Below are 17340 nucleotides of genomic sequence, written 5' to 3'. Positions count from 1 at the left end.
TTGATGCATAACCTGTACTTAGAACAAGAAGATACGGTTAGGGCAGAATACAGAGAAATAGATTGGTTTCCAATTGGTGAGGGGGTCAGGCATGGCTGAATTTTCTCAGTTTTTCTATTTAATTGATATGCCAAAGATATAACATGTAAAACAGGATTAGATTGGGGACTAAGAGACATGACATTTCGAGGAAGAAACATCATAGAATCATAGAATCCTAGAGTTGGAAGAGACCTCATGGACCATCCAGTCCAACCCCATTCTGCCAAGAAGCAGGAATATTGCATTCAAAGCACCCCCGACAAGATGGTCATCCAGCCTCTGCTTAAAAGCTTCCAAAGAAGGAGCCTCCACCACACTCCGGGGCAGAGAGTTCCACTGCTGAACAGCTCTCACAGTCAGGAAGTTCTTCCTAATGTTCAGATGGAATCTCCTCTCTTGTAGTTTGAAGCCATTGTTCCATTTCCTAGTCTCCAGGGAAGCAGAAAACAAGCTTGCTCCCTCCTCCCTGTGATTTCCTCTCACATATTTATACATGGCTATCATATCTCCTCTCAGCCTTCTCTTCTTCAGGCTAAACATGCCCAGCTCTTTAAGCCGCTCCTGAGCAGTCTAAGATATGCAGTGCTCACCATACTACTAAGAGAAACAAGCAAAGACCTGTAACAATTATTGAAGAAAGTCAAGGAAGAAAGTCCAAAGGGAGTTTTCAAGTTGAACATCAAGAAAACAAAATAACAACCAAAAGCAATTTACATAACTTTAAAGAAGATGATTGAAGACATTTAAATAGTTCAAGATTTTCCTTACCTTGGCTCAGTCATTAATCAGAGTGGAGAAATCAGAAAAAAAGGCTAGGACTTGAAAGGGCAGCTGTGAAGGAACTAGACAGGATCCTGAAGTATAGAGATATAACAGTGAATATTAAAGTTAGACTGGTCCCTGCCATCATTTTCCCTATTTCTATATAATTGTAGCTGTAAAAGATAACAACGGAAAAAGGCTGATTGGAAGAAAAGCAAATCATTTGAAATGTGGTGCTGGAGAGGAATTCTGTGGATTATGTGAGTGCTAAAAAGATAAATGGGGTCTAGAACAAATCAGGTTTGAACTTTCCCTAGAAGCCAAGGCTTCTGCAAGGCTGTTATCCTTCGGACACGTCATGAGAAGACATGAGTCGCTAGAAAATGTGATGATGCTTGAAGGCAGTTAACAACAAAATCCTAGGAATTCCACATCCATCATGACCACTAGGAGTGTAGATCAAAGTGATAACATTTCTAAGCTCTGGAGGGGACCACCATCTTGGAGATGAATCTAGGCCCACACATATATATTTGTCCGAATATATGTTTTCACCTAATAGCTGATATCTGTCTTTCTGATGGCCTTGGCAACCTGTTTTAGCTTTCACTTCTCTATTTAAAGCACTTCTCTTCTTGATATCCACCACAAAGCCAAGTAAAAGCATTCTTTAAAACAAGATTTAAACAGCATTCAAAACCGAAGACCACTTAGCCTTTGTAGGGTTATATTTTATTATTGAAATGCCATAATGAAATCTCAAAATATGGAGATTTAATAAGGATGTCAGGTTCTCTGTATTGGCTGCCTCATGTGGAGAAGCTGCTGGAGTGTGTTCGTACTTCCAGAATGAATTTGTCAAATGGAGGAGAGGAAGGGAGTAGCATGGTTGACCCCACCTTCCAGTCTCCGTGTGTGACTGGTTCTTTATTTAAAAACCAAATTGGCATATAAATCGAGAAATGTCAGAATTACTAGGATATCTAGCTGGTCCCTTATGTATTGATCAGTAGTTATGCTAGTAACACTCAGTGAAAGTACTTAAGGATGAAGTATGTCAAGGAACACTGTAAAATTACTGATACATGCTCTTTAGTTCTTATTGAAATCTTACTGGGGTTTTTCTTTTCCTGATTTATTATTTCAAAAAAAAAAAAAATAATGAGTGGAAAAATGAGCCAGAGCTTTGAGCTTTCTAGTTCTGTAATTCTGTTCTTTTGACAAGAATGGTTAATGAACTGCTGATAGATCTTAAGACTAGATAAAAAGTTATGATCAGAAGTGTTTTGTAGGAGTCCTAAGAAGGCCTATTAACGACATTTACTATGGCTCAGTTCTAACCTATTTGATGAAATGGTTTGATCCTCTTTATAGATTCTTTGGAAGATAATACCGTGAGTATATTTGGAGAGGAGGAAGGAGAAGACGAAGAACTGGAAGCAGCTGCAAATCATTTAAACAAAGACTTTTACAGTGAACTTGTAGATAAAGACAAATCACAAGAAAAAGAAATTTCTGTAAGGCCACCTGCCCTGGAGTCACTTCTTGGCCCTCTCCCTACTGCGGCCAGCCTTGGGATAACAGAATCGATCAAAGAGTGTATATTAACGAAAGATCGAGATCTCAGTAAGTATAAACCGAAATGTTTGATCTGGTTGTGATGCACAGTTCTGTGTAGTTGTTATATAAACATATTTTATGAACATGTGACGAAGGGAGGTCACCAGCTTTGCCCCCATTCCTTCCCACGTCTGTTACTCTCCTAGTGTCATTGAACATTTTCCAGTAACAATTGCATAGAAGCTATGGTTATTCACTGAGGACTTTTACCTCTGTATGTCAAACAAAATTAAGTATTATCTGAGGGTAATGGTGGATAGTCTTCGCGTTAGAATCCATCTTGTCTCCTGTGCTATGCTAATAATATGCAATATAATGTAATATAATATATCATATATACATATAACATTTATAATATTATAATCTAATACAATATAATACTAATAATATGATATTATAATTATATATTTTATATATTACATGTAATATTACTAATAATATTACAATAAAATGGTATAGTACAATATAGTAATATATAATACTGATATTGTACTGTGCTAATAATAAAATATATTGTATGTATGTGTGTGTGTGTGTGTGTATGTGTGTATGTATATATATATATATATATATATATATATATATATATATATATATATTGTAAGCCACTCTGAGTCCCCTTTGGGGTGAGAAGGGTGGCATATAAATGTCGTACATAAATAAAGAAATAAATAAAATATTTGCATCAGCCCAAATGTCTTGTCATAGAATCATAGAGTTGGAAGAGACCTCATGGGCCATCCAGTCCAACCCCTTGCCAAGAAGCAGGAAAATTGCATTCAAAGCACCCCTGACAGATGACCATCCAGCCTCTGCTTAAAAGCTTCCAAAGAAGAAGCCTCCACCACACTCCAGGGCAGAGAGTTTCACAGCTCTCACAGTCAGGAAGTTCTTCCTGTATGTTGGGAACTCAAATGGCATGAGAGACCTAAGTACAGCCTCATGTGGAGCAGGCCAATGATATCAGGGGTGAGGAACTTTCACAAAGTTTAAGACTAGTTCCCCAAATGCTGTAGTATTAATCACATTAATTGAGATTGATGGGATTTGTGGGAGACGGAGGGAGAATGTGCGGCACAGCAGCATGGGAGGGGGTCCTTTTTGCCCCAGAGACCCTTCCTTGGGTTGGACCCGTGTATCTGGGCACATTGGAAGTGACACTGTGACACAATTAACTCCGCCTTATTTTTCTACAACCATAGAGTTGGATGAGACCATAAGGGCCATCCAGTCCAACCCCCTGCCATGCAGGAAGACAAAGGCAAAGCACCCCTAAGGCTAGACAGTTTACAATTCTTATAAAATATCAGGGAAAATGATAAGAAATCAGAAATTTGGAACCATTGGCTTCCATCCAATCATTCCTGCCTACAGAATGAACAGAAACTATTTTGTTTCACTTCTAGGAACTAGTAAAGCCCTAGGCTGAATTTTTTTGACTGTTCTCTCCTGAATGTGCTGCCTGTTTTGTTGTTACTTCAGTATACATACTTCTGCATTCAGAAGATTCATTATAGTATTGGTGTGAATGTTTTGGAACATTTACAAGCTCTTGTACTGCCCTGGGCTGTTTGTGCTCACAATAAGTTATTTGTCATTTCATTTGAACAGCTATTTCCTGCTGTCCTCTCTTGGGGACATTCATTTGAACACTTTTGAGTAGTGGCAGCAAAACACCCCACTCTGGACTTCCCGATGGCTCTGTGAAAAACAGGTTGTTGGACTACATGGGTATTTGCTTTGTTATAATTCATAAGTTCTTAGATAATGCCTATAGTGTAGATCAACTGGGTTGACATAGTAGCAGAACTTTTCTACTCCAATTTCAGATTCAGTCAATTGGGGAATTGATGGAGGCCAATGGTTGCTTCCTCCTACACACAACTGGTTGCCCCAATGTGTAACTAGCAAACTGAAAGTGATATCATTTCACCTTTGGCAATCAATCTGAGCTTTTTTTTTCACTAGAGGGTTGGGAGGAGTTGAGAAATATTAAAAAAGGAAATGGTAGTGGGGTTATTGATTGGAAGGTGTACAATCATGTGGCTATTACATACATTTTAATTTTGGGAGTTGTGGAGTTGCCAGCATCTGCTAGCTTACAATGCACTAAAATGGACCCAGAAGCCTGTCTACACTTGTGCAATAAGTGACATTTGTCCCCTAGTCTTCTGGAACCACCTTCTCATATCTCTGGCCTTGAATAATAATAATAGAATCATAGAATCAAAGAGTTGGAAGAGACCTCATGGGCCATCCAGTCCAACCCCCTGCCAAGAAGCAGGAATGTTTATTACATTCAAATCACCCCTGACAGATGGCTATCCAGCCTCTGTTTAAAAGCTTCCAAAGAAGGAGGCTCCACCACACTTCGGGTGTTATATTCCGCCTTATCTCCCCAAGGGGACTCAGGGAGGATTCCAGCAAACAGACATAAAGGCAAACATTCAATGCCTTGAAAACAGCCACAACACAAATACAATAATAATCCACCCAAATCTCAAAGCAAACCAACATCATACAACAAATTATAACATTAAACTAAAATTACATAATCAAATAAATTATATCTAACCTAAAAACATGAACCTCCAATTCCAGAATCACAAAGGTTCCATTAAGAAGAGGAAAATTAATTACGTTGCCATAATGTCAAAGTAGTAAATGGCACTACGTTGTCTTCTCTGTATATTTCAAGCATCTGTCTGTTTTTTATAACAGCCTTATGCCAGCCTCACTTTTCCCCAGATATCAAATGTATCCGTTCACCTAAAAAATCCATTGAATTTCAATTTTGTCTACGTCTCATATTTGAATTTGGAATTAACGTGTCACAAGCACAGACATTAATGGGTTTATTTATTTATTTATTTGCGGTATTTGTATACCACCCTTCTCAATCCCAAATGGGACTCAGGGTGGTTCACTGTGATGGCAACAATTCAATGCCATTGATACCGCCATCTTTGACAGCAAGGTGCATCAACACTACAGAATTAATGCACTTTGCCACCATTTTAAGTACCATGGTCAAGCCTATGGAATCATGGGATTTGTAATTTGGTGAGACACCAGCACATTTAGGCAGAGGACACTAAAGACCTTGCAAAACAACAACTTGCTTAAGTCCATATCGCTTAGACACAGTATTTAAAATGCTGCCAAACTGCATTATAGTTCCACTTACAGCTATAATGTATACCTCAGAGGTAAAACAAAGTTTTCCATTGTTTACTGTTGGAGGTGTTTTTGAGTGAGATCTTTCAGGTTATATGCCAAAACATACATTGATACAGAATGGGGGATGCATGGCTTGAGAGCAGTACGTGTGAAAACGATCTTGGGGTCCTTGTGGACAACAAGTTAAACATGAACCAACAATGTGATGCGTCGGCAAAAAAGGTCAATGGGATTTTGGCCCGCAGCAATAGGATATAGTGTCTAGATCCAGGGAAGTCATGTTACCCCTCTATTCTTCCTTGGATAGACCACATCTGGAATACAATGTCCAATTCTGGGCACCACAATTGAAGGGAGATGTTGACAGGCTGGAATGTGTTCAGATGAGGACAACTAAAATCATCAAGGGTCTGGAGAACAAGCCCTATGAGGAGCGGCTTAAAGAGCTGGGCATGTTTAGTCTGAAGAAGAGAAGGCTGAGAGGAGACATGATAGCCATGTATAAATATGTGAGAGGAAGCCACAGGGAGGAGGGAGCAAGCTTGTTTTCTGCTTCCTTGGAGACTAGGACGCGGAACAATGGCTTCAAACTACAAGAAAGGAGATTCCATCTGAACATGAGGAAGAACTTCCTGACTGTGCGAGCCGTTCAGCAGTGGAACTCTCTGTCCCGGAGTGTGGTGGAGGCTCCTTCTTTGGAAGCTTTTAAACAGAGGCTGGATGGGTATCGGTCAGGGGTGATTTGAATGCAATATTCCTGCTCCTTGGCAGGGGGTTGGACTGGATGGCCCATGAGGACTCTTCCAACTCTTTGATTCTATGAGTCTATGAGGAGGGAGCAAGCTTGTTTTCTACTGCCCTGGAGACTAGGACGTGGAACAATGGCTTCAAACTACAAGAAAGGAGATTCCATCTGAACATGAGGAAGAACTTCCTGACTGTGAGAGCCGTTCAGCAGTGGAACTCTCTGCCCTGGAGTGTGGTGGAGGTTCCTTCTTTGGAAGCTTTTAAACAGAGGCTGGATGGCCATCTGTCGGGGCTGCTTTGAATGCAATATTCCTGCTTCTTGGCATGGGGTTGGATTGGATGGCCCATGAGGTCTCTTCCAACTCTATGATTCTATGATAAGACATGTAACTCAACACACCAGCACTCATGGTAGAGTAATTTTTGTTGAGAAGAGAAAAATGAAGAAATGACTTCTAAAAAGGTAACTTTCCAAGGTCTGTACCAAATAGATGTTCAAAAGTAGTATCAGTGAATGGGTAGTTTTGTCCCAGAGTTTGTGAACTGCAGTGAAGACAGCAAGGAGGTTTAGGCCATTGCTGTTCTTACTTAGATAGCTTTCCTTTAAAATTACCTCTTTTTTGTTTTGCTTTTTGGCCTCAAGGCAAGTCGTGCCCCTTTCCCCGCAGAGTCCCTGCTCCTGGCTGCTTCCTCCTTTGCTCTTAGTGAGGCATGCGTTATTTCCATATTCTTCAGCACCGCTTGTCAAAATCCTTTAGCGTGTGACCTGTGGTTGCCCAAATGAAACTCCCTGAAAATGTGCAAATTGCTTTCGGTTTGTTCTTAATGTATATTCCATGTACCATATCATGCTGAAAAGGTCCTTCGAAGCGCACCGTGATAAATCTTGGCTGAAGCAAGCCTTTTGAATCGAACCTTGCATGTGCAGCTCATAAATTTGGCAGTCTTTATAGACTGTTGTATCTGTGATTGAGCCTTCATTATGGCGTTAATGAGATGTGAAAATCTTGCTGCAGCCGGCCTAGTGATAGTGGAATTTTCCTTCTCCTGCCTCCCCCAGCGAGTCCATCTCCCGCTTCTTGTATCTGCAGCCTGTGCTGCCAATTGCAGAGGATGTGATTTTGCTACTTATGAAATGTGTGGGTTGAACTTAAAAACTTGTGTTCCTCTGCATGTTCTTTTGATTAGAAATGGACAGTTCTTTGTGCTTTCTCTCCTTTGGTTGAATCTGACTTTGAATGGAAATATGCAGTTCTTATCAACTCAGAGGTAACCTCATGTCACCGTTAAAACAGGAGAGAAAGGGAACTGGCAAGACTTTCCTTTTAGTATACAATAGCTCCATATACTTGGGAATAGATGTGTAATAGTTCTATACTAATCTAATCAAATGGAGAGATTGCTTTATTCCCTTAATAATCTCAAAATTGGTACTCTCAGTGTTTCATATCTTCGGTACAACTAGTCATTTTATCAAACAACTCCATTGTGTCAGAAAGAAAGAAAGAAAAAACACTCATTTGGAAAAGGACTTTTCTCTTTGCATGGATGTTTGATTTTCCACATCCTGCAGCATGATTCTAGATTATTCTTGAGCTGGAAGGACTTAATTTCAATAGGGTTTACTATTATATGCAGATTTGTGTATCTGTCTGGAAGCCAAGAACGTATCCACCCTGTGAGGACAGAGGTCATACTTTAAATATTGTTGTAAGAGTGATTTATACTATGCCTTATGCTTTACAGCAAGGGTCCTCAAATTAAGGCCCGAGGACCGGATACGGCCCTCCAGGGTCATTTACCCAGCCCTTGCTCAGGGTCAACCTAAGTCTGAAACTACTTGAAAGCACACAGCAACAGCATCAACAATCCTATCTCAAGCAAGCTCACTCTTCCCATTGAAATACTAATAAGTTTATATTTCTTAAAATTGTTCTTCATTTTAATTATTGTATTTTTTGTATTTTCCCGCTACAAATAAGACATGTGCAGTGTGCATAGGGATTCATTTGTGGTATTTTCAAATTATAATCCAGCCCTCCAACAGTTTGAGGGACTGTGATCTGGCCCTCTGTTTAAAAAGTTTGAGGACCCCTGTGTTGCAGTATATTTTAAATACTTTCTAGGAACTGAGTAGAGGACTGAGGTATCGATGGGTTTATTTTATTTATCGTGTCAAAAGCTATTTGAGGGTAAAATTGTAATGTATTTGAAAACACAAACAAAGTTAAAAACTTGGCATTATCCTAAATGCCCTTTGACCAGTAGCTGGCCACTTGGAGCGCCTTTGGTGTTGCTATAAGGAGGTCCTCCACTGTGCATGTGGCAGGGCTCAGGGTCCATTGTAATAGGTGGTCTTCGGTTTGCTCTTCTCCACACTCGCATGTCGTGGACTCCACTTTGTGGCCCCATTTCTTAAGATTGGCTTTGCATCTCATGGTCCAGTCTGTTCAGCACTTTCCAAGTCACCCAGTCTTCTGTATGCTCAGGAGGGAGTCTCTCATTTGGTATCAGCCATGGCTTGAGGTTCCAGGTTTTAGCCTGCCACTTTTGGATTCTCGCTTGCCGAGGTGTTCCTGTGAGTATCTCTGGAGATCTTAGAAAGTTATTTCTTGATTTAAGACATTGGCATGCTGGCTGATATCCAAACAGAGGATGGGCCAGAGATGTTGCTGACTTGGTCCTTTCATTATTGGCTTCTACTTCCCAACAGAAGTCAGGTGGTGCAATACTGAGTAAACAATTCTGGCCCAGCTTACCTGTCTAAACATATCTCCTGCTATGAACCATCGCGAAGTCTAAGATTGATGGGAGAGGCTCTGCTCTCGGTCCCAGTATCCTCACGAATGCGACTGGTGGAGATGAGAGGCAGGACCTTCTCAGTGGTGCCCCCTCTCCTGGGGAACTCTCTACCTAGTGACATTAGATTGGCCCTCTCTCTCTTGTTCTTTAGAATGAATCTCAAAACCTGGTTATGGGACAAAGTGTTCAAACAGTAGGGGCAGCTATTTAGAATGAGATCCAATTTGTGTGAACGACAATGAACTGACCTGGACTATCAAACCTGCATGATTTAAACAATATTTCAGTAATTTTAAAGCATTAACACATTGTTTTAATTGCTTTTATCATTTATTACTGTTGTTGGCATAGAATGAATGCCTGTTGTGAAGCCGCCCTGAGTCTTCTTTGGGAGTGAGAAGGACGGGATACAAATATGCAAGATAAATAATCTTTGTCTGTTTTGGTGCTAAATTAGTAAAAGCAGTAATTACTACATAATGTTACCATGTACTGAACTGTTTTTTCTGTCGATTTGTTGTAAAACATGATGTTTTGGTGCTTAGTTTGTAAAATCATAACATAATTTGACGTTTAATAGGCTTTTCCTTAAGCCCTCCTTATTATCCAACATTTTTGCTTATCCAACGTTCTGCTGGCTAGTTTATGTTGGATAAGCGAGACTCTACTGTACTTTTTCTTAGGACATATTTTGGCTTTTTCTTATGTAACCCAGAAACACTTTCTCTCTTTTTCTCCTTACTTCCTTTCCAATTGGAAGTTGAGCAGTGTCTGTCTGTCTGTCTGTCTGTCTATCTATCTATCTATCCAAGACTGGATTCTTCTTTTTTTCATAGGTAGACACAACCTCTGGAACTCATCTGTCATTTTGATGAGCTATCATCATACAAGGAAAGTACATTCAGGGTCATGATCAAGGAGATGGAGATTGGAAAAACTTGACCTATAAGTGGTAGGGGACAAGAGGAAAGACCTGTGGCTTAATGGATGGATTGCGTTCTTTGTCTGCACCTCCAGAGCTTATAACAGTCAATTACTTGGATGAGCAGTCACTGGGAGATAGCACAAAAATTACTCCCTTGCCTATTCTCCCATTCCCCCATACTCCCTTTAACCCAGAAACCTCTCGTTACAATGACCATAAAAAGTGATCATATTGATCTTGGTTATTGCAGAAACACTATAAAAAATGAAAACTTGGGAGATAAAATAGAATTTTCATCAGCTTCAAGTGAAAATGAAACCCATTAAAGAACTGTTATTTAAGCAGTTACCACCAAGTTGCTGAAATGTCAAGCCTGTAGTCCTCCAAGTCTGTATCCATTGCAGAGAGGGCTTATAATTTCATTTTTACTGCTAATGGAGATTTATTAACCCGTGTTGAGAAGTCACAGACCTCGCCCTTGGCAAGAGATGATATAGGGGAGTGGGACAGCATTTGGTTTGGGTTAACTGCTTTGAAGACAGCATGACAAATGTTCAATCAATACACAGAACTCTGAGATATCCCAAGCCTGCCTTACTTGGTTTAAATTTTGCCCTAAACGACCCCTCTTTATGATTTTGACCTCTTCAAGTCCACTGGGAGCATGAGGCATAGCTTCGGTAATGAGGTCCCCTGTGATATTATTCATTGGTATTGTCAGTACTACCATCCTAAGTGTGGTTTTATTTTTGGTTAATATTTTTCTAGAAACAAAGCAAGCCTTCCTCAACCTGGTGCTTTCCAGATGTTGTGGACTATAATTCCTATCATCCTCCACTAACACACCTGGAGAATAAAAAAGATTTAAATCTAGTTGTTAGTCTTGACTGGATTAGACCAAAGGAATTACTGGATATTGATATAGATAGATGGATAGATATTTATATTGTTGCCAATTTGTAAGCCGCTCTGAGTCCCCTTCAGGGTGAGAAGGGTGGGATATAAATATAGTAAGTAAGTAAATAATATAGGATATGTTCTGTCATATGGAAGATAGCATGAACTGGTTTTCTGCTGTTCCAGAAAATAGGACCTGAACCTGTTAATTCAAATTGGAAAAAAGTGGTTCTGATTAGAAGGAACTCCATGGCTGTAAGGGGTATTCCACAGTGGAATAGACTGTTTTGGATGGCAAATGTTTCTGTTGTGTGCCTTTAGTGTGTTTCTGACTTATGGTGATACAAGAAAACCCATGATACATTGCCATTTGTTGTTTATTCATTCAGTCACTTCCAGCTCCTTCAGAGTCAAGCCAGTCACTTCAATGATCCCATCCATCCATCTTGCCCTTGGTCACCCTTGGTCGGCCCCTCTTCCTTTTTCCTTCCATTTTCCCCAGCATCATTGTCTTCTCTAAGCTTTCCTGTCTATGTGGATCATCGTTGCCAGTGTGATGTCTCTACTTTTCACTATTTTATTGAGATCGGTCATTGCTCTCCTCCCAAGAAGTAAACACCTTCTGATTTCCTGGCTGATTGCCATTAGATCACTATAAGTTAGAAATGATTTGAAAGCCAACAACAACAACCAGCCCCCAGAATCCAACCAGTACTTGTGGGATAAAAATGAATTTTTCCAAGTTCTACCTCTGATGTAATGTTCACCATATATCACAACATGTGATAACAAAGACTCTCTGTTTATTTCTGTTTACTCTTGGAACTCATGCTTCCTAGGAGATGATGGCTGGAGCTTAGAGTCAGCAAAGGATGGCTATTTGTAGAACTTTACCTATTTTTCTTTTAGCATCTTATTGATCATAGCATTGCCATAACTGGAGCCCCCAGTGGCACAATGGGTTAAGCCCTTGTGCCAGCAGGACTGCTGACCAATATGTCAGTGGTTCGAATCTGAGGAGAGCGGGTGTCAGCTCCAGCTCTCCATATAGGGACATGAGAAAAGCCTCTTACAAGGATGTTAAAACATCAAACATCTGAGCATCCTCTGGGCAATGTCCTTGCAGATGGCCAATTCTCTCACACCAGAAGCAAGTCCTTCCTGACATGGGGGGGGGGGAGACGGGGGACAAAAAAAACCTGGTGCTTGAAGAAATGCTGGACAACCCTCTTCCCAAATGAAAGATTGCCTGCTTTTCTTATAAGAGCTGTTTGGGAAGAATGCACACATTTCATATGAGCTATACTTCACTACCATAGAACATTTCAGGATCTGAGACAACATCAAAAATGAATTCAGGTGGGCTAATATGGTGGTGGGGTTTTGAGCACTCACATAAATTGAACTAGTGTGTTTTTTAGCTTTCCAGATCTTTGCATTTGCAGTCCCACTGAGTTTGGCTACAATTTGAGAACCCCTCCGATTAGAAATCATGATAAGACTGGATTACCAGCTCTATAATTATGATTTAATTCATTGTGACATGAAAGAGGCTAACCTTCTTTATGTCACAGCTAAAATTTTATTGAGTTTCTATGTAAAATAGACCACCCCTCCCCAAAAAAATCCTTGCAATTACATTTGGTTTTGTTAAATGTTTTTTAAATAATTTAAATCATTGGATTTGTCCATTTAGTTCCAAATGTCAAACATTTGTTAGTTTTTATAGCAGCAGTATTTTTAATTAGTCCCATGTTGTGCTATGCTTTAAATCCTTTCTAGCTGTGCGAGTTAAACTGTAGATCTCCCAAGGTTAGTTATGACTACATCATTTACTTGCCTCTGCTCTTCCTCTTATCCTCTCACTCTGTATCCTTATAAAAGGTACTAATAGTTGATGGTAGTGCTTATCAGAAATGATACTGGGAGAGCAAGATTGCTTTCAGTTGAGCCATGTATATTTTAAAACAAATTGTCATGGTCAGTTTTCTAATGGAAGTCCAGCACCTCACATAGCCAGAGAGTTATCAAACCACTGCCTCAGTCTATCAGGTTTTGATCTCTTCTTACACTACTGGAGAAATTATACTGTTTAGGCCAGGGGTCCTCAAACTAAGGCCCAAGGGTTGGATGCGGCCCTCCAAGGTCATTTACCCGGCCCTCACTCAGGGTCAACCTAAGTCTGTAATGACTTGAAAGCACACAACAACAACAACAACAACAACAACAATCCTATCTCATCAGCCAAAAGCAGGCCACACTTCCCATTGAAATACTAATAAGTTTATATTTGTTAAAATAGTTCTTTATTTTAATTATTGTATTGTTTTTAAGTGTTATTTGCACTACAATTAAGATATGTGCAGTGTGCACAGGAATTCATTCATGGTTTTTTTTTCTTCAAATTATAATCCTGCCCTCTGTGACCTGGACCTCTGTTTAAAAAGTTTGAGGACCCCTGGTTTAGGTGGTATTGTACCACCTAACATCCGCCGGGAAGTAGCAGCCAATAATGAAAGGACCAAGGCAATGACATCTCCGGCCCATCCCCTTTTTGGATATCAGCCAGCATGCAAATGCTTTAAATCAAGAAATAGTTTTCTAAGATCTACAGAGATACTTGCAGGAACACCTCAGCAAGTGAGAGTCCAAAAATGACAGGCTAAAACCCAGAACCTCAACCCATGGCTGGTACCAGATGAGGGACTCCTCCCTGGGCACACAGAAGACTGGGTGACTTGGAAGACACTAAACAGACTGCACTCTGGTGCCATGAGATACAAAACCAATCTTAAGAAATTGGGCCACAAAGTGGAGTCCACGACATGTGAGTGTGGAGAAGAGCAAACACAGACCACTTACAGTGCAGCCTGAGCCCTGACACATGCACAATGGAGGACCTCCTTATAGCAACACCAGATGCACTCCAAGTAGCCAGCTACTGGTCATAGAATCATAGAATCATAGAATCAAAGAGTTGGAAGAGACCTTGTGGGCCATCCAGTCCAACCCCCTGCCAAGAAGCAGGAATATTGCATTCAAAGGACATTTAGTATAATGCCAAGTTTTTTAAACTTTGTGTTTTTTAAATACAGTACAACTGTACCCTTGGTTTGCTTCTGATAAATAAATAAATAAACATCTTCTCATGATGCTAGCCTGTGTTGGCGTCATTTAATTTCAGTAGGACTCTAAAGGTACCAGACAACTTGAAGGGGGTAGGTAAATGGAAGCCCTTTAGCATGTTATCAGCAGGTGCCTATTAGAGCCATGCAAGTTGTATAATCTGTTTGTATAGGCAGAGCAAGCAAAATCTATAAATTTATCTTATCATTTCGATTACATGTTTTCCCCAGTTCAGCCTCAGCCGTAATTGAAATGCAGAAAGCTAGCAACATCCCTGGCACCAAATGGCTAATTTCTCATGCTAGTTAGCTTATTCTGTCTGCAGCTGTCCCTGCTGCTTCTCCACCACCACACCCCCCTCCACCAACCTGCCACGTCTTTTCTTTCCACCACATTAAAGTTGCTTGTCTGTTTCAGTCTCATGCCTGCCTCATAAAGCAGAATGTGCTCTACTTAAATGAATAGTCTCGATCATCCCGAAACTACCCATTGGCATTAAAACTAGTCGCTAGTACTTGCTAGTACGTATTTTAAGCACTCCCTCTTCTGTGAAACCATTTGGGTAAATGTTGTTCAATTAACTTAATTATTATGAGAGAAATCATGCATTAAAATAAAGGTAGAGGCTTAGTTTAGGCATTTAGAAGCATGAGCTCTTAATGCCCCTAAGCAATTGACATGGACAGTGGTCCATGCACTCTGGCATTTCCTAGTTATTTCTTTTGTATAGTATTTTAAAATTTGCATATTTATCAGAAAGAACAACAATAAAAATCTTTACACATGTATATACACATAAACAAATGCAATATTTCCTAATATCACAGCAGTGATTGTACCTGACTATGCCATTCCCTCCTCCCACCTATTGCTTTGTAGTGACTTCCCATTCTTTGGGTTATGTTCTTCCTTCCTATTATAATATTTTTTCCATTCTCCCTCTTGGCATGATAGTTATTATTTTAAAATTCCATTCAAAAACTCTTGACAGATTAAATTATGAAGCCTTCCATAAAATCTTCCCCCTTTTTTTGGTTATTTCTCAGTTCCTCCTTGCCAAAAAACATCTTCTGTGATGTCCAGTGTGGCACACACAAGAAGAGAGGGAAAAGGACAAAAGCAGACAGACTTGCTTACTAGCTTCAGCAAGTCTCCTAGATTGACTTTATATTGTTCATAGAGGTTAGAACTGTTAATTTAAGCAGACTTCCTTAGTTGGTGCTGTATACCGTATATTCCGGCATATAAGACGACTGGGCGTATAAGACGACCCCCAAGTTTTCCAGTTAAAATATAGAGTTAAGACGACTCCCATGCATAAGACTACACCCGCGTATAAGACGACCCCTGACTTTTGAGAAGATTTTCTTGGGTTAAAAAGTAGTCTTATACGCCAGAATATACTGTAATTCTTTTGACAATATAGCAGTTTAGAAGCTAAATCCCACTTAATGCTCCATGTTCTCCTGGCCACTAGCTCAGGAACATTTGCAAGCTTATGCAGCTTTGTATTTACCTGGTTCTTGTGCCGAGCTCCTAAACTGCTTTGCAGAGTCATAGGTTGTGTTTACACCAGGAGAAATATCAAGAGAAACTTGTTCCAGAGCTGTTTCAGATACACCTTGGGAGCATCATATGGTTACCTGGGCAGTCAGCACATTGGAACGAGGGCCCTATCCACCAGGGATATGCCACTGCTATTTTACTAGCCAGAAGCACTTCCTGGCACAGTTTTGCTGGTGACATAGATTGTGATGAAGTGCCAACAGAGTGCCCAGCCATGTGATCACCAAAAGCGTCATCATCAGGAAGCATCTGCTAGGGAACTGCTTCTGCTTGGAAAACACAATGGTTGGTCTTTTTGACGTGAGGTCACCGGATAGTCTTGATCCACCTGTCCACACATTAAAATCACTGGAATAAACTGTAGTTCTTCTTGTGCCAAGTCAGTGGCTGGAAGCAGCACTTCTCCTGAAGAACAGGACATACAAGGATTGAATGAAAAGTAATGCTTCCACCTTTGTAACTCCTCAACAGATGGCAGTACTGGTATGCGGCAGGTACTAGCTTCTTCAGTAGACTCTCCTCTACATTTCCATTTGGCAGGAAGCCTTAGCACTGAACGGTTGTGTTGTTAAAGTGCGAAGAATGGAACCCTGCACAGACGGTTGGTCAATGCGACTTAAGCAACGTGCAGTCATTGAATTCTTGACAGCAAAAGGTGCCACCCCAAAGGACATTCATCAGAGAATACAAACTGTTTATGGTGATTGTGTTGTAGAAGTCAGCAAATTATCTGGCAAATTATCTTGTTAACATGCCAGGCCTTCAGTCTGTTTAGGATCCTTAGTTTTAGTTTTTAGAAGTTCTTAGTAAGAAACTCACGGAGCGACGTTATCAGGGTGTTTCACTCTCTGCCATCTTCCTAGACAGTCTGGTGATTGTGTTGATGTGAGTACTGTGCATTGTTGGGCAAGTAAGTTTAAAGATGTTGAGGTGACACCTTCTGCTGTCAAGAATTTAATGACTGCACGTTACTTAAGTTGCGTTGACCGACTGTCTGCGCAGGGTTCCATACTTCGCACTTTAACAACACAACCGTTCAATACTAAGGTTTCCTGCCAAAATGAAACTGTAGAGGAGAGTCTACTGAACAAGCCACTACCTACCGCATACCAGTACTGCCATCTGTTGAGGAGTTACGAAGGTGGAGGCATTACTTTTCATTCAACTTTCATACATTGTGTGGACTACTTATATTGAGTTGGATGTGAGTTTGTGTTATTTGACCCATCTGCTCAGGTTGACTCACTTGGCTCCAACAATCAAAGCATGCAATTGACTTGACAATTGCTTTCATTATCCTAGAGAATTTGCCACAAGAACAAGTAGATATGGAATTATCCCCCCTTGTGTACTCTTTTTGCTTTTATATGCAATTTAATAGCACTGTATGCAGTTACTGTTCATAGAGTGTACAACTCAATTACATGAGTATAAGAAAATAAATACTATTTCACACTGTGGAACAGTGGTGTCCAACTTTTGGTCCTCCAGGTGTTTGGGGCTCCAACTCCCAGAAGCTCTAGCCAACTTGCCTAATGGCCAGGAATTCTGGGAACTGGACTCCAAAACATCTGGATGACAAAAGGTTGGGCACCATTGCTGTAGAAGATATAGACAGGATGTATCCAATCACACCTAGAATCATAGAGTTGGAAGAGATCTTGTGGGCAATC

At 40.4% G+C, this 17340-nt stretch overlaps 1 protein-coding gene across 4 annotated transcripts in view; it reads left to right on the top strand.

Moving 5' to 3' along the window:
• Nucleotides 1-17340, top strand: part of BRF1 (BRF1 RNA polymerase III transcription initiation factor subunit) — a 287868-nt gene that overhangs the window by 157724 nt on the left and 112804 nt on the right. For all 4 annotated transcript variants that reach the window (XM_060754423.2, XM_060754432.2, XM_060754444.2 and 1 more), the window contains one exon: nucleotides 2179-2430. In XM_060754423.2, the coding sequence (XP_060610406.2) occupies nucleotides 2179-2430 (252 nt within the window). The remainder of the gene's footprint in view (nucleotides 1-2178; nucleotides 2431-17340) is intronic.

The sequence above is a fragment of the Anolis sagrei genome, chromosome 1, assembly GCF_037176765.1.
Source record: "Anolis sagrei isolate rAnoSag1 chromosome 1, rAnoSag1.mat, whole genome shotgun sequence".
NCBI classification, from domain to species: Eukaryota; Metazoa; Chordata; class Lepidosauria; order Squamata; family Dactyloidae; genus Anolis; species Anolis sagrei.
The sequence above is the reverse complement of the archived record's forward strand: the minus strand, read 5'-3'. Positions and strand labels throughout refer to the sequence as shown.